The sequence below is a fragment of the Carassius gibelio genome, chromosome B14, assembly GCF_023724105.1.
Source record: "Carassius gibelio isolate Cgi1373 ecotype wild population from Czech Republic chromosome B14, carGib1.2-hapl.c, whole genome shotgun sequence".
NCBI classification, from domain to species: Eukaryota; Metazoa; Chordata; class Actinopteri; order Cypriniformes; family Cyprinidae; genus Carassius; species Carassius gibelio.
This window is the reverse complement of record NC_068409.1, coordinates 21,383,857-21,404,627: the sequence shown is the minus strand read 5'-3', so window position 1 is coordinate 21,404,627 and position 20,771 is coordinate 21,383,857. Positions and strand designations below refer to the sequence as shown.

The following is a 20,771-nucleotide window of genomic DNA, read 5'->3' as shown; positions in this document are numbered from 1 at the left end:
GCGCATATCAGGCGGCTCGCGAGTCCGATCGCCATATAAGGAAACAAGAACATTTCATTTCTATAGGAAACATTCACAGCACACGCTAGTGGGAGCGGTATACAGCAGCAAAGAATGAAACTGCAAAGAAGGAAGAATGAGTCCCGCTTACCAAAGAGCACAGAACATGCTTTATTATCTACAGTTCGCAGTGAAAGAATAATGTGTGAATCAAAGGTTCCATTTACTCGCTTTTGTTCATTTGTAGACTGATGCAAATGAACGGATGTTCAAACGTGGCCAGGATGCTCGCTGAAATGTTCTCTCTGTTTAAATCAATGCTGACACCTAGTGTACAAACGTTGAACCTTCTTCACATTTCTGCCTTTAACTGTATACAAAGACGACCCATCAGTGTATGGCATGCGTATAGCTTTATTTTTGGGATATATATAAAGTGCATGTAACAATGAAAATGATATACAGAGACAGAGAACGATCCCAGGTAGGTCAGTTTAGGCAGGTCCACTGGGTTGAAAAAGTGAAGGTAACACAGTCAAAGCCTCCAACTAAGGATCTGGTGGAATGCAACAAAGAAGAGTGCCACAAATACACTTTACAGACATTCCTTGGGGGACAAATGCATATTTTCTTTGTCTTTAAAAACCTGGAAAAATGATTTCAGGTACTCTGGATTCTCCAGGTATGCTATTTCACCAGCACATCATACAAGGAATGTTATGGGACAAAAATTAAAAATGGAAAGTCATAAGACTCAACAGTGCTCAAATCATGCCAATAACAGAATCAAATCAGGGGTTCACTAAAGATTAGCAAATATGAACCTGATTACAGAACAGTTCACAATGAGCGAGCTTTCCCAGAGACACTGATGAACATTTAATGTTAGCTTTTCTATCAATACTTTAAGTCCATGTTGATGACAGTATCAGGATGGTTTTGAACACCCAACAACATGCCAGCAGTTAAGAGGAAGTGAACAGAACCAATCCAGCACTCATGTACATTGGGATGGAATAATATATGTTTGTTACCCTGATTATGAAACCCAACACAAGTGAAACAGCTTACTGACAGAAGCTCCCATTTAAATCATAGATGTGTACAAGATGGAATGCATAGAAGGCCACAATTTGGTACAAAGATCACATAATATAGTTACGCTTTTAATACTAAACATCTTATCAAGCTCATGCCTTAATGAAGTAATGGCAGTTCATGTGCAAAGATATTCCTGGCTAAAGAGAACAAACAGGTTACATGTCTACTGAGTGCAATACAAGTGCAATCTAAACATTATACAACCCTGACCTGCTATAGAGGATGTCTTTGGCTGAACAACTGTAAACATATCAATGCAGTTCTGTGGAGAGTTTAGCCCTTGCGCTAAATCTTACACCGGTCCCTGAAAAAAACAGCTGCTGGTTTGTGATATTTGGTCTTGTTTAAAAATCTTCTTTAAGATAATCTGACAAAATGAGTCAGTCTGCATTAGAAGTAGAAATTGAAGTGCTATGTTTCGAGATATGCATTATTTTTTAACATTACTGGTGGCGCATGTGCAGTTTACATCTCGTATGAATGAGAAGCTATCTCGTCTTTTTCTGTTGTGCAGCCACCTGACCCTGGCTTCTTGTCTTGTTTAACACATCTGTGGCCTGAAAAAAAAAAAAAAAATTTAGACAACATAAGTAAATGTTTTAATCTTTATTTAAAAATGTATATATATATTAATATGTATAATTATTAAAGGAATATTATGTACCTGCTCTAGTATTACTCCAGCAGCCTGGTCTATGACTGTGCCTACTTCTCTGTACTGGCCAGAATACCGGATACAGGCCCAGGTCAGCATAGCGATCATGGCCAGGCCAACTACACAGTCACATGCAAAGGAAATAGTTTCCAGGCCAATGAAGAATAAAATTCCTGACAGAACATATAGGAGGCAGACCAGGACAAACAGCACTGCAGGTGTCCGGAAAGCACTAAAAACATTCTTGGACTGCAAAGACAACAAGTGTTCATAAAATGAAGAAAAAGTTTTGAAATACTTTTCACACATTAATTTTTTCAACGCTGTTTCTTTTCACTTGTTACCTCGTTGTGCTTGCTGAAGGACTCCCACTGCTCTTTCAGCTCTCTTTCCAGCTGTTCCTGGTAACGGTGACAGAAATCCCGCCCACCCATCTTCTTTGTGCTGGAGAAGAGATGAAGGGCCTCTTTCAGGAAGAAACGGTGCTTCTCCTCCAGTGAGTCAGGAGCCACGTAAGGCAGATCTCCACCACACACCTAACAGTGAGCGGGGATGTGTGAAAAATAAATAAAAGGACATTAAATGGATACTGGGTTTGTTAATCAATGCAAATGAAAAAATGTGCATTAGTTGGCCGATATGCCCCATAGTCATATCATTCTATCATCAGCCTGTGAGATTGCCGATACACCATACTAATATTAAAAAAAAATCTTTAATTCAGTCAATCAACTTCAAGTTAAGGCTAAAGCAGCCTAATGTTAGTGTAATTATTATCTAAATATATAAAATATTTTTTTTTATTAAGACTGAAATAGTATAACATCATTTACAAGAAACATTGTAAGTTACTAATTATAATCCATACATTTCCTCAGTTATTCAAATAGCAGCTACAGAAAAGAAAAACGGAGAACATTTACATGATCAAACAACATCACTATCGCAAGTTTTTGCACTTTAAAAGAAGTGAAGCTATCTACACTGTATGATGAACACATATCTAAAAATTATATTGCACATACATCTGAACTTTGTTTATGATGAGAGAATTCAGTTAGCAAGTGTGTGCACGGAACAACAAAACTCATCTGTGCGATGACTCATCTGAACACTTCTGATTGGCCATTGCATTCATAAGCTCCACAGAATCGTGTGTGATTGGTTATAACTAGGCTTGCAAAAAGGTGGGAAATTTCCAGTAAATTTCAGAAATATTCCATTAAGTTTGGAAAATGTCCAGGATTTTTGGGAATATTCCAGGGATTTGCCACCCCTTTGCAACCCTGGTTATAACATTAAAATGTGGAAAAAGAAATACTATTGAATAAAGCCCAACTATTAATTAGACAGTTTTACTAGACTGATGATAATAATAATAATAATAATCATCGTCTTGATATCATCAAGGTGATAGACTATAGTCGATGCACGCTACTATTGTCTATCAGCACAACCGTAGTATTAGTATTGGTTTCATTCAGCAATAATATGCATTAACCTTTTAAAAGGAACTGTATTTACTGTTCATACAGTATAATGAGTGTGTAACAGCCTAACCTTCTCCATATTCTTGTAGTACTGGTCTTTTGCTGACGCCACAGCCGCAAGGTTATTGGCCTCTGCTGTAGCCTGAATGAGTCAAAACATTCATTCAACAACATGACATATTGTGACCAGTCATATATGAATACCAAATATCAGTAAAACGGCATTGTTACCTCGAGCATGGATTTAGGGTGTGGAAGGTCCTCTCCCTGATATATCTTGATGTATGCCTGACAGTGAAAAAAAAAAAAAATTAAATGCTGTTTAACCAAACAAAGATCAAGATGATCATAAGCCAGGTGTGAGCTTCACCTTGAAGTACTCCAGCAGGCCCCTGCAGGTCACCTTATTCCCATTGATCTCCTTCACAGCCAGCTCGTCTGTCTTCAGCAGGTTGGGAATGAGTTCACGCAACTGCTCCTTGTACTCTGGAGCCACATCTGAGAGCGATAGTTAGAGAGAGAGAGAGAGAGTTAGGACACAAATAACAAGAATGTTAGTATAAAATGAGAGATGTAAAAAAGAAAATTAAGCTCAGATTGAGGGATGCAGATAACTAAGTGGAGTGTTGACAAATATTATTTGCTCTATTATTTGGGGTCAGCAAGATTCTTTTTTTTTTTTTTCTAAATATTTTTTATTTAGCAAGGATGCATTAAATTGATCAACAGTGACAGTGCAAGTTATTAAAACATTACAAAGACATTATATTTCAATAAATTCTAATCTTTTGAACTTTATATTCAAATAATCTTCAAAAAAGGAACAATGATTTTGCATAAAAAATATTAAGCAGCCGTTTTCAACTGTGATAAAAATGTTTCTTGAGATCCAAATGTGTGTATAATAATGATTTCAGATGGAAATCACATGATTAAATTACATTTCAAAATACATGAAATAGAAAACATTAATTTTAAACTGTGATATTACTACTGTTTTATTTTGAGCAACTTTTTAGTAACACTTTACAATAGGGTTCCATTTATTAACATTATTTAACTACATTAGTTACATGAATTAGCATTGAAAAATACTTGTGAAGCATTTATTAATCTCAGTTCATATTATTTGCAACATTAACCAATACATTATTAAAATCCAAAGTTTTATCTGTTAATATTAAAGGACCCAAGCTAAAATGAACTAAGAATGAAAAATTGTACTTTTATTAATGTTAAAAAAGATTAATAATCATATTGTAATAAACGCATTGCTCATTGTTAGATAAATTAGTTAATGCATTCATTTATGTGCAAACCAAGATTCCGTCCAATACATTAGAAACATCTTACCAACCCCAAACATTCAGCAGTGTATGTCATTTTTGTACCAGCAGAATTAGGGATGGGCACTTTGAACAAAGTGCTTTGAAATCAAAAAATTGGTATAAAAATGTTAGATGTTTTTTTTTAAATACAGTTTTTAAAATGGATCATTGCTGGCACTATTAAATGCTCTGGTAGTTGTGCCCATCCCTAGGTTATAGGTGTAGTAAAACATGAATGAAGTCTAATACCACACAGTTGTCCCGTGAAAGCAGGGCTTGTTGCCACCTTCAGGCCAGGGTGTGGTAAGAGAAAACAGGATATGGAGGTGAAACAGGAGTGAATGTGCTCTCTCACTGTCTGAAGCTCCTTATGCTGTGTCGGCTTCACCTGAACATCCCCAGGAAAAACACATAACAGAGATATCACTACAGACACAGGCACACACAACTGAACATACCAAACATGAGTATCATTCTCAGTCACATACTTGCAGACGTTTGTCCAAGAAATCACTTCCTCCCTTAAACCCGTATTTGTACTCATACGGGAAACTCCAGTCTCTGATGAGGAACATAAGTGACTGCAGGCGAGAAAGATTTGAGCCGGCATGAAAGACATAGAAACGCATAGGTGTTTTTTTTTTTATATAATATTGAGCTCTGTTATCCCTGGTACTACCACAGTATTATTATTCTGGTTACAGATATAAATACATTGGGATATAAAAATGATCATCCAATATAAGATTTCAAATATACCATGATACTACCATCTGATTCCATCACTATAACTTGGTTTCATCACATTTCTTTTAAAGTCCTGAGGTTATTGTGCTTATGAAGTTAAATGAATGCTTAGTAAAAACCACAAATTTGTAATACAAATTTGAGCACAGATGACACGCTCCACTAAAGGTATAGACATTTAAACAGAGGTGATTACAATGTCAGTTTAAACAAGGTGTGTTCATACCTGAAAAGGCTTTAGAAAGATTTCATCCATTGCCAGTCGGCCATACTCTGTAAACAGCTACAAAAACCAAAAATGACAGATGGCTTTAAAAGAATAAAACCACAGTTTAAAACAAGAAAAAAAGAACGTATAACTGTGGTATACTGTACGGAATGGTTAAAAACAGATGCATCAATAATTTAATGGCAATGCATTAAAAAGACAACCTCTCTCATGGGTTTTAGCATGCGTAGGGCTTGTTCCACATAATACACAGTAAGAACATGAAATAAATGACAATGATCAATTCTCCAGATCAAAATCGCAGGACAGTCTCAAGATAAATCAGTTCAGATTGAGACTGCTGTATTCTTGGCTACTTGTGATTTGACTAACCTGAAGTTGCTGTAGATCATCTTCCTGAATATTCTGTGACAGGTTATAAATCTACATGAAAAAAAAAAAAAGAACTTGTGAAACAATTCCAGTCTTCTTTTAAATCATTTGTGGCTAAACTGTAGAGATGCTTTGTGGAAACCTGGACAGAGCTGGTCATGGTGCTGAGGGCAAAGATAGTAGCGCAGTCTTTCACTGTGGACTGGGAATCAAATGCTCCTTGTGTGTCCATTAAGACCACAGCAACCTACAGAGAAAAACAAAATGCTCTTATTAATACAATGGTTCTTCAATCTCAAGAGAAAGTGACCGGAAGAGATTCAAGATTGTGAAAAAGTAATTTGATGTTTTCTATTAAAACATTGTGCATTAAGCCAGATGACAGATGCTAAAATCTTTACAGGAAGTGACATAACCATTAACTTACTATGAATCTGGATGTTTGCAAGTGCAGACTGCTTACTGGACATGAACCACCAGATAAGATTTCAGATAGTAAAGCTGATAATGCAACTGCCGTAATACATTTCTGGGGAACTGAAACTGGCTAATACTAACAATTTAGTTCTTCCTTCAGTTCTTTATTCCTATCATATCTCAAACATGCTCCACTAGTGACACGAACTGTGAGGAATTTCACCTAAATATAACATAACACTACAACAGATCTTAATTCAGTAATTGCTCCAGCTGATTTTGACCGATTAATTCAAAATAACCTGGTCATAATCATTCATTCAGACTAAACTGCCCACACAGCAAATTATTTGTTTTGTGACACCTTCACCTAGTGTGAATTAGAAGCAGATATTAAATATATAGATATAAAGAGAAACAATGGGTCTCATTCACTAACAATTGAGTGGATTATTGTATTAAGTACAGGAAAAAAAGTTTTGACCTTTGTTTGGTTAAACAAAAAAAATTATGCCTAATTCACAATACACGCTTACACACATATTTGTTCTTATCCTTGTTTTAATGTTAGTGAAGTTAAAGTTTTCTAAATAAGAGGAAATATAAATTCAATTTTAACTACGCAAATATTCGAATTCTAATCATGTTAAGATGAAATATAATTTTCATCATAAGACAATTATAAGGCCATCCAGAATATTTGTTTTTTGCTTGCTGTGTGCAATCAGTTGATCTTACAATTTTTCGTCAAGTAAGAATACATTTTATGGTACTTTCACATGACAACTATATACTACAAACAGAAAAGTTCTTCCAACAACACTTTCGAAATGCTCCCCTTTCACACAAAGATGTTTGTGAAAACTTTCACATGCAGATTTCACAATCTAACCTGTGCATAATAATGTTACCCATTATTCCAATGCATTATTTCTCTCTCAATACTAACTGCAAGTTCACAACTCTGACTGACTGCACTAGTGGAAGAAAGCAGATGTTCAAAAACCATCATGAAAATCATTAGTTTTTGTTATTTAAAAAAAATGGAAGTAAAACCTTTAACCAGTTCTGAATAAGACCACACGAACACGGTTAGTTGTCTGCTGTTATGTGCTTGTTACCTCACTTCCATCCTTCTTCCGCACAATGAAAACTTCACTCCATAGCTGGATGCCAGTGGTCTCTGGTTCTGATCCTCCTCTCCAGGAGAAACCAGTAAGAGGCTCATTCTCCTGCCCAAGCCAGTCCTCACCAGGCTGGAGAGGACAAAATAATAAGAAGTGAATTTACAGTGGGAATAAATATGCCTGGCTTCCTGCTCAAAAGCAGTAAACCATCAGTAAGCCGGTTATATTAGGAAGTGTAATCTGAAAATTGGGTAAATTATTATTAAATGATGTGCTGCGTTACATGATCTGAATATTGAATGTTTTTCTTCTGACCTTCCTATACATGTATCGGAGCATGAAATCCAAAAGGAAACTTTTCCCCTTTCGGAAGGCACCGGCGACAGACACGACCACCACATCCTTATCTCGAACCTCAGGCTTCAAGAGAATTTTACCAAGCGCTTCTGTGTCCAGGTCAAAGGAGTGTTCCTCCTTGTTGACGGTCACGATCTGAACTGGCCCAGGATTGCCCCTCATCCTCTGTCCTATATCACACGCTTACTATGGGCGACAATTAAAATGTTTCAGCTCATTGGCTGCAATAAAATAAGGTCACATTCATATTCAAGTGCATGCCACAATTAGTTTTGACCTTTACAGCTAGCTGTTGGAAATCAAAGACAGTGTGTTAAATCACATATCTGGGAGACATGATTGAGACAGTACTGGCGCTGTTGGCTGGCAGGACAGAGTTTATTGGGAAATTGCGATGTGGCAAGCCAGCTAAAAGGTTCAAGCATGCTATTCTCCGCTGACAGACTTCAGCTTGAATGTGATTCATTGTTTCAGTCATTCAGACCGCTTTCACTCGTGGGCAAATGAGTGCAATCAACACCGCTGTGGAAAAGTCAAACCCATTGACTTCTACATATAGTGGAAGAGTTTGCTCACATATATTTGTATAAATGAAACAACACACCCTGAGGAATAAAATAGACATGATGAATATAAAAAAAAAGAAAAAAAAGAAGGTGAGGTCTGGTAGTTACAGAAAAACCTGCTGAGAAATGTCAGGAATCCCTCACTGTTTCTGAACAGTATATGTAATAATTACAGATTCTTGCAGTACTGCATGCTTTTGCATGTAGTAATAAGAAACGTGGCAACTGCCACTAAGAAACTTATGTCAAATATAATAAATGCACATATGAACTTGCTAATGTCAACCATTAAACGCATTCAGAATGGCTTCAGATTTTGTTTGGGGGCCTGTTTCATAAAACGAGTTTACCAGATAAGCCTCATGTAGTCTGACGTACTTTGAACCAAATCAACGGACAGAAAATTAAGACTAACAGAAATAAGCCTGGCTTATTTGGTAAACTTGTTTTATGAAACAGGCCCCGGGTCTAATTAAATCATAGTAAATATTCATGAGTAAATCTGAAACATTAGTGCATGCGCCTCCAGTCGTTGACTGGCTCAGTTCCAGATCCTTTATGAAATATTGTCCATAAAAGAATCAGAAGTTGTTTGTTTGGCAACATCTTACAAGATGCATGTATATGATAACAATAAGAAACCAAACTTGCTGACATAAAACTCGCTGGTTACTATCGCCTCGCCCCAGCATTGAGTTTTAATCAAACCGACAACATATTTGAGAAATGGACGAAACTAAAGTAAGCCATTTTAAGTGTGTCTTGAGCTAGTTTACATTTTATCGTCTTTGACAGCAACCAATCATTTCCAGTACCTTATGCTTCGTTTATCACTGCAGACCTTCCACTGGCTCCGTTTCAGATTACGAACGTTGCAGTTTTAATGAACACAACTTTGTTCGTCAAGGAACGTCCCACCGCGCGTGTTGCTGGGAAATGTAGTTTTGTTGGAAACGAATTCGAATGCACTCCAACCGTCAAGAAGGCCACAAAAACTACAACATCCAAGAGAACCCAGAGCAGCCTAGCATGACAAGAGGCGTTTGTTGCTACGGTCCAATCAGAGGACGTAAATATTATTGAGCCTAGTGATTTATAAGCGTGAAACAATATTTTGATCTTTAGTTTTAATATGAATTAAATATCACCTCTCTGATTACATTGTGCGCACATTTACGCCTGTTTTTGTTACTCAGTAAGCTAATGCTGTTAAAAACATTAACGTTAGCTCATGCCAACATGAAATTGGTACAAGCAATACTTCCTCCTTTTTTTCAAAAAAGTTTTGCACGACATCTAGGGAGTGTCTTCTAGGTTTTCCATAATGAGTCACACTGGTATGGCAGCCTTCACTTTTGGTGTAGCCAGCACCCATGAACACACATCTCATTTAACATTACTACATTACACAACAGCCTTTGGTTTATGTAGATCTTGAGTTAAATATGTTTGTTATAGCACATGCACCAAATGAATAATTTTTGAAGGGACATTTTTGCATGCACTCATAAATTGATTCTACATCCAAAAGCTATAAGAAAAAAAAACAGTTCATTTATAATGAGTTCATTCCTATTAAAAGTAAATATTTGGCAATAAATTGTTAATTTACATGATTCATTAGGTAAGGGTAAGTGCAATACTATTACATTAAAAAAGATAACATACTGAAAACCTTGTGTTGACCCGACCCATACTACATCCTTATAATGATACGGTTAAGATTTAGGGTGGGGTTGTGGTTTAGTCCTGCCTGACAATATAGTCTTCCTATGGTGACGGCATATCCTGTTAGATTACAAGCTGCTACTCACTTTTACAGTTCATCTATTACATTAGTATTGCATCTGAATAGTTTTCATGCCTTATGTTGTACCTTCAAGTATGACAGTTTAAACTAATGGCGTGTCATCTGGAGTAGTTAGGTCAGATTTTCAAAAAAATCTGACCTAACTTCATTTTTATAAATGAAGCCATATGAGAAGACATTAATTCACTTCTCAACTTCCTCTGGTTAAATCTGTCATCTACTAAGAGCTTTATTCAGGTAAAGATTTCAACATAACATTTTAGTACTTTATTGCTACATGAGTTACACATGAAGAGGATGGGATCAGAGTGTTATCTAGTGTCAACTTACTAATATAAACATGTGAATAAATCAAAATATGACATGCATCATACTACACAGAAAACTAATCACAACAGAACGTTGTAGCATGACAATAATCAACATTCAAGAAATAAGGGTTCGATATGAATCTTTCCATCTACCCTGCTGGCAGTTTATCTCAATAATACTTGAACATGTTCATAATTTTGAACAATTTCATACTGTAAAAAAAAAAATCACAACAGAACCTCTAATTTGAATTTAGAACAGCAAATCTTTAGAATAATCTTAATGGAAGGGATTTAAAATGGCAGGGAAGTGCATGAAATATTACTTTTCAACCATGACAGTAAACAATAAATATTTTGTTCTTTATAAAAGCATTTTGCATATGCTTTATAACCTTTTATACACTAATACCAAGGATACCCTCACAATGCTGTTGTCAGTCCCTACAAATGTTTTATTTAAATCACTAGATTTTTTTTTAATTGCTTATGTTGCACCTTTCATGGCAGTAAGTAAAAGTTCAGGCAGTTATAAAGTGCCAATAGTACATCAAGGCTAGAGTCCTCACAGTGGCCCCATCTCCCCATTAACCCTCCTTGCTTGTACACAGCACACAGGCAAGCTGTCAGTGGTTGCCTCCCGCGAGGTCAAGCAGTGACCCTGCAGCCTCCTGAGCCTCTGCATCAAGCTGCAGTATCTCAACCGACTCCAGATCCAACTCACTGTCTCCTGGAAGAACCAGGTACTGATACTGCTGATACTGGTAATAGTGTAACTCAATGTAACCACTGTCTGCAAGTGGATCTTTCTCTGAATCCTCGCCGACAACCTCTGTCAGTTCCACAGACTCCATGGGGATCAGCTCCTCATGATCCGGTGTCAAAGAGCACGGCGGGTTTGAAGACAGAGAATCTAGATCTGAGGAACAGTGAAATAGAAGAGTCTGTGATGGAATTAAGAGAGGTGTATCATACATAACCACAGTGGACTACAACCACTATCTGTGACTCTCTTCTGTATAAAACCCACAGCTGCATATTTTCTTTTATTCACAAAAACAACTCTAATTCACGGTTACTGTACTACCGTATTATTACTATTCAATTAGCACTGTATGGTGAAAAATCTTTGCAAATGAAAAGAGAAAACGGTCTGTTATCTGAGACTTCTTTACTTAAGTGACCCTCTAGTAAAACAGCCTGACACAGAGAAGACGACCATAATGTCAACGTGGCTATAGGTTGCTAGGGTAATGTCCGGCCATTACCAAGACAACAGCTCACAAACATACCGTGTCTGAAAAAAGTGGATAAAGGCTAGCAAACAAAACAGTGCATGCAGGAGAAACACCATATCACACAACACCATTTAACAGTTTGGGGTCATTAAGAATGAATACTGTCATTGTATTCATCACAGATGACATTAAAGACATTATAATGACTTTGAATATTTATATATATATATATATATATATATATATATATATATATATATATTAAAAAATACTGTTCTTTTAAACTTTCTAATCAAAGAAAAACAGCAGAACAACTGTTAATTCAATAATAATTCAGAATGTTTCTTGAGCAGTGAACAGCGATATTAGAATGATTTCCATTTCCAAAAAACCTAATAAAAAAATACATTTAAAAGCTGTGTTCAGTTGTGGCTTACCTGAAATCTCCATAGTCTCACCCAAGGTGTTCTGCCTATTATCAGCCGCCTCCAACCTGTTCATAATGGAGGTCAGATATACATATATCAGTATCCCGATGAACGAGTCATTTGTTCCTCTGCCGTTGTGCATAATACATCAGATAATTCAATATTAAGCCTTTAAAAGGCAGTGTGTATCATAAAAAAGGAAATCAAACTCACAAAACAGGCTTGCTCAGCAAGTTAATATTGGTACGATGACAGTAATGAGTTTTTCTAAGAACTTCCAGAAGAGCTGGCCGATATTCTGGACAAACACGCCATAATGAACCTTTTCCAACAGACTGCAAAACAAAGCAGGAATAATCAATTAAACAACTAATCAATATAAACTAAAGAGTTGACTGGAAGTCTGACGCACTTGACTCTTGTCTCTATGTATTCGTTGGAAGCTCTTGCTCAAGGAAAGGTTGTGTCGGACCGAGTTCCTCCATCCACCGGGAGCCTCTCTATAATAGGGGAAGTTGCCGACAATCCACTCATAAATACCTTTCACAGGGAGCCTCTTCTCAGGCGAATCTTCTATCGCCATGAAGATGAGACTGCTGAAAGAGTACGGGGGTTTGGCAGGGGAGAGAGGCAGCTGTTGGACAGGAATGGGATCTAACGTCTGGGGCAGTGTGCTGATTTTGGGCAGTGGCTGCAAAGGCAACAGGTTTCCTCTTTGATGCAGCCAGTTGAGGCAGGTCAGGTCATCCTGGTCAGATACTGTGGAGGGACTGAGGCAATGTGACCCTCCAGATGCCAGAGGGGTTGATGTAAAGTGAAGATAGGAGGACTGGGTGGTTGGGGAGGAAGGGAAGGACGCAGGCTGTGGAAGAGAGGGAGATCGAGCTTCTGAGTTATTTTGAGGGGAATATAAAGGAGAATGGGGTGGCAGTGCTTGTGTGTATTTCTCCATTGGTCTCCCAGCTGCAAGATACAGGTCCACACATTCACCTGTTAATATTAATAGCGTAATATTAATGCATTGCACATTTACTTTTTTAAACAAGCACACATTTAAAAAAAATAATTTTTCATACGTCAATAACCTGAATGCATTAAACCCAGGTAAGAAGGCTGTATCAGTACTTTTTTCAATTCTGAGTTCACAACGAGTAAATGATTGAGCAAGGTAGTCAACCGAGAAATAACATACCATTCAACTGGCGCTAAACAAACACTGGTATGATGGACAGCTCGCTGATAATTAATGCGAAATATGAATAAGAAAATTTTAAACAAATCGATTATTCTATCACCTGACAAACACAGAAAGCCAAGCCACGTGCTCTATATACACCTGAGAAAATGGCGCAAGAATATTAAGTTACATTTACAATAATTACCCAAGCATTCATGCTCGGGTGAAGCCTTTATGTAAAGACAAAAAAGCGCAAAACTTACCTAAACAAGTAGGAACGAATTTCTAGCATCCAGTCTCCGACTCTGTTCTTTAAGAAGTTTAAAGTTTTTGTCAAAGGTGTTTAAAAATCTGCAAAAGAAGCTGTTATGTCTCGCACTATCCTGTCCTGTCTGCGCTCTGTCCTTTCCCGCGTTTCCTTGGAAACCAGAAGGACGCTTTGCAGCCGGCGCGCCTCGCGCGACCCCCCTCGTTAAAGAGACACTCATCAATTGAAACGAATTTGTCTTTATTTTTTACATTAATTTTCGCCGTTTGTACTTCTGTGTGACCATAGACAACAAATCCAATAATATTAGTCATTTTTTTATACGTCATCTGAAAACTGAATAAATAAGCTTTCCTTTGATGTATGGTTTGGCTGAGATACAAAGGTCTGAAGAAGAAAAAAATATTTCAACATTTTTAGAAAATCGCTTTTAAAGTTGTTGTAAAGTCCTTGGGAAAGCATAATACTTATCAAAAATTAAGAATTTATTTATTTACAGTATGAAATTTTACAAAATATGTTCATGGAACATGATCTTTACTCAATATCCAAATGATTTTTGGCATTAAAAAAAATCTATAATTTTGACCCAAACATTGTATTGTTAGCTATTGCTAAAAATGACTGGTTTTGTGGTCTAGGGTCAAATATTTGGTGGAAAAGCATCTTAGTGTTTACAGCATCTGAACTGAAACGTAATATGTATGTTGCACCTAATCTTTCACGTGGTATTGTTTGTAGACTATTGGTATCATAACATAACTGAGAAGATATAAACAATTCTGCACATCTTAAAAGTCTAAATCATGGGATTTTATTTTGCTATAAAGAAGAAAACACTGCTGTTCATGCACAGAAAACCAGAAAAAGAAGGACACTTGAGTTGACCATGTGTTCACCGATTGCACATCACACAAGAATCACAGCACAGGGCAGATAAATCAGCATGCCTCTTAATGAAGTCTGAATTTTGTGACACTATAGTAGCATGGCAAAGACACAAGAGCAGTCAAACTGCTATATTCCCATTAACTCCATGTGAAAACAATGGCAGAAGAACACAATTAAATTATATTAAACAGTTGCTCTGCAGATGACAATGCTGACGAAGTCGATATTGAAGACCACATACATCCTCCGTGAAAAAACACAACCATGGTAAGCCACTTTTCTGTAACAATGCCAAAATTTGAAACCATCCCAGTCCAGCATTGTCATTTTTAAGTTCCTTCATAGTATAAATACTGTAGGTCATCTGACCAAATGAGCGGTGAGCCAGTAAATGATGATTGGCTGAAAGGCAGCTAATGCCAAGGTAATGTACAAGCGAAAGTGGGGCTTGGCGCTCGATCCGGCACCCATTGAGTCTGCGGAGAATGAAGACAGGATCTTCATTTTTAGAGAACGTACCTGAAAAAAACATTCATAATAAAATTAATTGGAGAAATGTTTTGAAAAACTTACATATGTAAGCACCATATTTCTAAACAAAACTTACAATAAAAAACATGAGAGCACAAGAAGACCAAGCAAGAGCAACAAAGTACCCGTCACTGCCAAAGAACAGTCCACACAACACTGTGAAAATCATCCTGGAAAATAAAAAATAAAAAAACATCTTTAATGCTATATAAAACACGATCCCGTCACAAATGTGGCTCTTCCACAGACATGTAAAATACATTATCATATCCAACCGAAACATACCCCACATATTTGTATCCGCTGTAAGCAACAAGGTCAAACGTTGAGAGGTCTGTGTGAACTGTGAGCAAGTAAAGACTGAGCAACATGACAAGAACTTCAATGATGATCCAAACCAGAGCTGTGCTTGCACACAAACCCAAAACCTCTGGACTGAACCTGAACATGTAGAGAAAACGAAAAAATTATTAATCATGTCTCATATAAAACACTGTCAAAAAGATTACTTGAATGTGGCAGTGCTGAGGTTACTGATATGAATCCCATTTAGTAGGGTCGTTATTGAATTTTATAGGCTAATTTACTAATTAAATGTATTTTTATATGAATCCCTTAGGCTGTCAAAGCACTCCCACATCCATAAAGTGGAAAGTTCAGTGTGTGAGTCAGTTTCCTGTAAAAACCACTACTACTCACCGTTTCTGGATTCCTAAAGCCATTCCAGCCAGTAAAATGTAAGTGATAAAAGCCATTGCTAGATGAAAGCAAAATAAGTTTATGATGAAATCATAAGTGCACACAACGCAACAACTTTATAAATTCACAGATATATGGTTTCTGATTTGACTATATGGCAAACTAATTGCAAGGATGGTACTGTTGCTCGTATTTAATATCCTAGTACTTAAGGGAGCAATAAAATCTCTGTGCCATTACAAGGAGTTATTTTTAAGGCAGCTAGGGATAAACATGTTTATAAAACCTAACTTCTCAGCAAGATTCTCTTCAAATGATAATCTGCCATGACTTGACTGAAAACGGAAAGAGAATATTGGCAGCAGGAGAAGAAGAGTTTATTGAAAATCCACTAAAGTGGCACTTGTGGCAACAAAATGGCACAGATTTAAGATTAAGTTTGAATTTTTTAAAACAAGAGATTTAATGATTTTGCAGATCAATGATTTGTCTGGTTGCTCAGAATGAATAATAAATATTAATTACAGGGTATGTAGAGATCTGGAGCATTGACATCATGGCGCGGTATGAGGGGAGTGTCTCTGTGGTAACGTACTTCCCAGTCCTGATTTCATCATAAAATACAAAATATAATAGCATACAAAAAAGTTAATTTTAAACCTGTTCAAAGAAGTGCAAGATAAAGCTTTTAAATTTCGCAATAAATGAGAATGCATCTAGGTGATGCAAGACAAGTTTATAATAAAATTTATTATAAAGTAACTAAAAACTTTACACTATGTTTAATGCATATTATAATTAAAGTGAGAAAACAATGTTAATACACATCAATTATCTCTTCAGAAATTAATATTTTACCTGATGTGTGTATGGGAACATGAGAAGCAACAGTTTCTTCACAACATATTTGGTATCAACTGCAAAGAAATACTTCAGCTTGTTGACCGACATGAATCGGTTAATCTATAAGAGATGACAAGGTGGGAGAAAATTACAATCAATTGCACAATAAATATTGCTATTTAACATTTATCAGAAGCCAGATGCAATGCATGATTGAAATCTACAGTTGGGTCAACTCTTTCCACTTCATTGACATAACATACACTGTGATACCTTAAGTTGAACATGGCATCTCACCTCTTTGTTCACAATATCCTTGCCTTGATTGGCAAGTGATGAGCCATACATCATGGCAGCACTGGCCATTGGATCAGCAAAGAGGTTTCCCACTCCGGGGTCTTGACCCCCTGCTGATGCATCAGCCATATTATATTCTGAACTATAGTAGTTCTGGCTGTTCATGGGTGGGGGCCCAGAACTGGTGTCATCAAAAAGAAGCGGACCCCCACTGGGAGGAGATGCTCTGGCTCTGGGTTTTGCTGCATGGGTAGGAAAAAAAAAATCACTGATAAAGCAACATCACATTCAGTTAATTATCACACTTTTTCAAAGTTCATTCTTCAACTATGACCTGTGATGTTAGTAGCTAATTACAATATGATGTGGCAAAAACAGTTAAAGAGTTCACACGTCATCAAACCAAGATATCTAATTAGATATAATTACTTTACAATCTGCGTTGCACTTTGACGCCAGACTGCTCGTGATGCAATCAATTTAAGCTTTGCTGACTTTAAAGTACAGAGTATGTTGTTGTCCACGTATCTAAAAGAGCAACAATGTTTTGCCAAGTGCTTCCATACGTACTTGCACGGTATCCATGATGCTGGAAATCCATCTTCTCTGCTGTTTTGAATCCCAAAAACAATTTGATTAGCTTCAAATCTACAATACAACCGATTAAAGCCTGCCGCTAATATGTTGCATCTGATGTCAGCATCAGACTACGTTACTAATAATACACTAACGTTAGCTTGCTATGTAACGTTAGCTAATCTAAAAGATGCCTAACAAAACATGTCATGCTAATCTTGAATGCGGTACCAGAATTATTACTAAGACACTTATTTTAACGCGGATACAAATGATCGGTAGTCACCTATAATTTAAATGTAAAATATTGTTTTCTAAACAAGTTCTCGTGTTAGCTTATACTCACAGGTTTTCCTTCACCCTTACACCCCGTGTTGCCACGTCCGCGGTTTTCCCGCCGAATATGTCTACTTTAACACTGTTGCCGCGCGTTGTTTATCGTGTCCGCGGGTTGAAACGACTATATAACATTATATTTATCTCCTGGTATGCGATTTTTAACCGGAGACCCCCTTGAAACGCGTTTGGGCTAGTTTGAGCTAGTTTTGAGTAGTGTTCGGGTGGGTTCTCTTGAGAAGACCTGGCAACCCTGCTTACACCCGCCTAGCCTTGCTTCTCATTGGCTGATGAGAAATGTGCCTGCGTGGCAGAGATGAAAAATACCACAATTTCATTGGTTAAAATGACGGTTGCGTAAACTGAAGTTCTAACATTTTGATTGGCTCTAAGCAAGGCAATAAAAAAAGAAAAGAAAAAAAGAAAGTGGCCCGTGTAGTACAAGGCAACCGAAAGAGAAAATAAATCGTAAAACAGCGGCAAGTTTCACTCAGTTTATTAAGTTTCAAACTTATTGAGTTTCACACTGGTTATCCCCCTTTTTCCCCTGCGATTTTGTTTGTATATTGTTACAATTATACGACAGTTTTTATACATTTTGAAAACTGGTTTTACACTTGAAAAAAATGTGTGTGTGTGTGTGTGTGTGTATGAACATTAAATAGCAAAACTAATGACACACCAGTCAGAATCTCGGGATGATATGAACACAGGTGAAGCTCACAGGTGAATGTGTATTGGAAAATTAATCCTGGTAGTAGGAGACAAACAGGAATTGGAGGAGAAAACAAAAATGAAGGAGACAAGGTCAAAAAGTCATTTGTTGCTGATGAAATATAAAGCACTATAGTTGAACGTTCTCGTGCATGGATTGGCCATAAGGAGAACTGACTCATCTGGGTTTACTTATACTTACTTATACATTACGTTTACAGTACATAGTAGAAGTTCCTCAGATGAGAGAACTTGAACTTGATACTGTATTGTAGCACATACTCTCAGACTCATAACTGTTGAATTGATTTGTAGTCAAGTATTTCTTACATGTACTGTGTCTGTGCAGAACTGAGAGTCGACTGTCTTGGAGTGGTAGAGAAAGTCTTTTGTCAGAAGACCAGGAAACTGCGATAGTATAACAAATAAGGAGAAGAACACTTTACAGTAGTGAAATGAAAGTAAACTCTTCTTTAAGTTTATTGCTGAATGGTACTGTATTTGCACTGCTCAATTTATACTGCATACTGTAACAGACACTGACTTGCAAAATGTTTCCTGTTTCCAAAAAGGAGGTTTTTGTAACAGTATTTTGAATTGATCTTAATAGTATTCTATAGGCAGAAAACAATAGTCTGTGTATTTGACAGGTGTGTGTGTCATCTCTAGCCAAAGTCTGACAAAAAAGAATGTGTTTTTGACTAAACTGTTTGACTTTGACCCGGGAGTTTGAAGTTTGCACAAGTAGGTGTGTAGTTTTGACATTGTGTATATATAGTTGTGAGAAATTAGTGAATTGTTTAATCAGTTTTGTGTTAGCAATTGAGAAAAAACTGTAAAATGTAATCTAATTCCAAGTACATATGTGTGTGTGTGTTTGTGTATTTACTCACCTTTTTATTGGTTAAATATACAATGAGCCATACTTTAAAAAATAAAATAAAAAAACAAGCTCAGTGACTATTTTTCACTTATTAGAACAAACTGGACTCATCTGTCCTCTTTATTAGTTACTGTTTTTGTGCAATCATGAATGTGAGACACTCCAGTGTATTCATTGTAATAGGCCAAACAATTCACTAGTTAAATTTCTGATAATTTATGGCTTTTTTTTTGTTGAGTTGATGCATAATTATCATGACACATTTTAATTCCCTTACTGCGAGAATGAAAATAATTTAAATAAAAACATTCATGATATTTAATAATTACACCTAAGTGTGTACAAAATAATAAGCTTATTATCTGATATACTGTAAATTATCTGGTAAAGTGCTGGAATACTTACATTTTTGTGATAAAATAAAGAATAGCAACATATTTGGATTGGGAGTGCCATTAATTTCTAAAGTGTTCAGAACATCAACACACGTAAATTGTTTGCATCAGTACCAAGCCTTGGGTAACAACACATCCTATCTGGGTAAGATGCACCTTGCTTGCATGTTGAGGCATGATGCAGAGAGTTGCAAAATGGGAGTGTCATCACAGCATTCCATTGTGCTTAGGTCATAATTCACCCAATGATGCACTCACACTCTGGTTACAACCAGATCTCACTAGAAGAAATCTGAAAAGTTGTACCACAATATCATACCAAAAAAAAAGAAAAAAAGAAAAAAAAAAGAAAGGGAGTGGGGTGGGGGTGGGGGGTGGTTGTGTTGTTAATCAAATCTAGGACAAATGGAACGGTGAATTCCAAAGGAAGTCAATTATTCCTCAAGCACAAAATGGGCAACAGATCATTTAAATATGATTTCCACTTCATTCTTGTGGTTTCATTTTGACAAACATTGTTTCCTTTGGCACATAGAGATCATTGTTTTACTGAACAGTTAAATATGAGTCATAAAGATGCTGAAAAGCAGTGGACCTTATATGACAAACAACAGTGTCTGTGTTTGAAAATTAATAAACATATTATAAAAATAATAATAAAACAAACAACAAAATTAAATTTTATGTTAACTGTTGTGTTTTCGTGATATGTAATTCAGCAACTAAGTATGATGTCAATGGGACTAGGGTAACTTTAAAAAAAAATGTAATAAAGATTGATCATAGATTACATTGAAATGTCCCTTTGTAATATTTTTTTGTGTGTAGTTGTTGTTCAGGTAACATTCATAACTGTAAAGATTTTTAAATGAATTTTATAATTAAAACAAATATTAATCAGGTATACTGACCATTTCACATAAATGATCACTCACTGTGCTTTTCAGACACTGTAACAGGAAACTGGACTAAGAGCAACTTACCT

General features: G+C 36.5%; 3 protein-coding genes across 3 annotated transcripts; all 3 read right to left on the bottom strand.

Moving 5' to 3' along the window:
- Nucleotides 1-394: 394 nt before the first annotated feature.
- On the bottom strand, nt 395-9,370 carry LOC127971726 (atlastin-3-like). Its single transcript, XM_052574939.1, has 14 exons — nt 9,205-9,370; nt 7,782-8,009; nt 7,461-7,595; nt 6,065-6,169; nt 5,923-5,973; nt 5,548-5,604; nt 5,063-5,155; nt 4,824-4,962; nt 3,617-3,744; nt 3,478-3,534; nt 3,317-3,388; nt 2,101-2,292; nt 1,766-2,005; nt 395-1,658 (listed from the first exon to the last, which is right to left on the bottom strand). The coding sequence occupies exons 2-14, from the start codon at nt 7,983-7,985 to the stop codon at nt 1,590-1,592; spliced, it is 1,542 nt and encodes a 513-aa protein (XP_052430899.1). The 5' UTR covers nt 7,986-8,009; nt 9,205-9,370; the 3' UTR covers nt 395-1,589.
- Nucleotides 9,371-10,415: 1,045 nt separating this feature from the next.
- LOC127971940 (forkhead box protein N2-like) lies at nt 10,416-14,265 on the bottom strand. Its single transcript, XM_052575276.1, has 5 exons — nt 13,617-14,265; nt 12,589-13,166; nt 12,390-12,511; nt 12,186-12,241; nt 10,416-11,429 (listed from the first exon to the last, which is right to left on the bottom strand). The coding sequence occupies exons 2-5, from the start codon at nt 13,126-13,128 to the stop codon at nt 11,137-11,139; spliced, it is 1,011 nt and encodes a 336-aa protein (XP_052431236.1). The 5' UTR covers nt 13,129-13,166; nt 13,617-14,265; the 3' UTR covers nt 10,416-11,136.
- A 147-nt stretch (nt 14,266-14,412) lies between these two features.
- Nucleotides 14,413-18,004, bottom strand: LOC127971941 (protein YIF1A). Its single transcript, XM_052575278.1, has 9 exons — nt 17,805-18,004; nt 17,453-17,491; nt 16,883-17,124; nt 16,601-16,705; nt 16,268-16,346; nt 15,743-15,800; nt 15,329-15,484; nt 15,120-15,213; nt 14,413-15,031 (listed from the first exon to the last, which is right to left on the bottom strand). Exons 2-9 carry the CDS (start codon nt 17,481-17,483, stop codon nt 14,873-14,875), a joined length of 924 nt encoding a protein of 307 aa, XP_052431238.1. The 5' UTR covers nt 17,484-17,491; nt 17,805-18,004; the 3' UTR covers nt 14,413-14,872.
- Nucleotides 18,005-20,771: the final 2,767 nt, after the last annotated feature.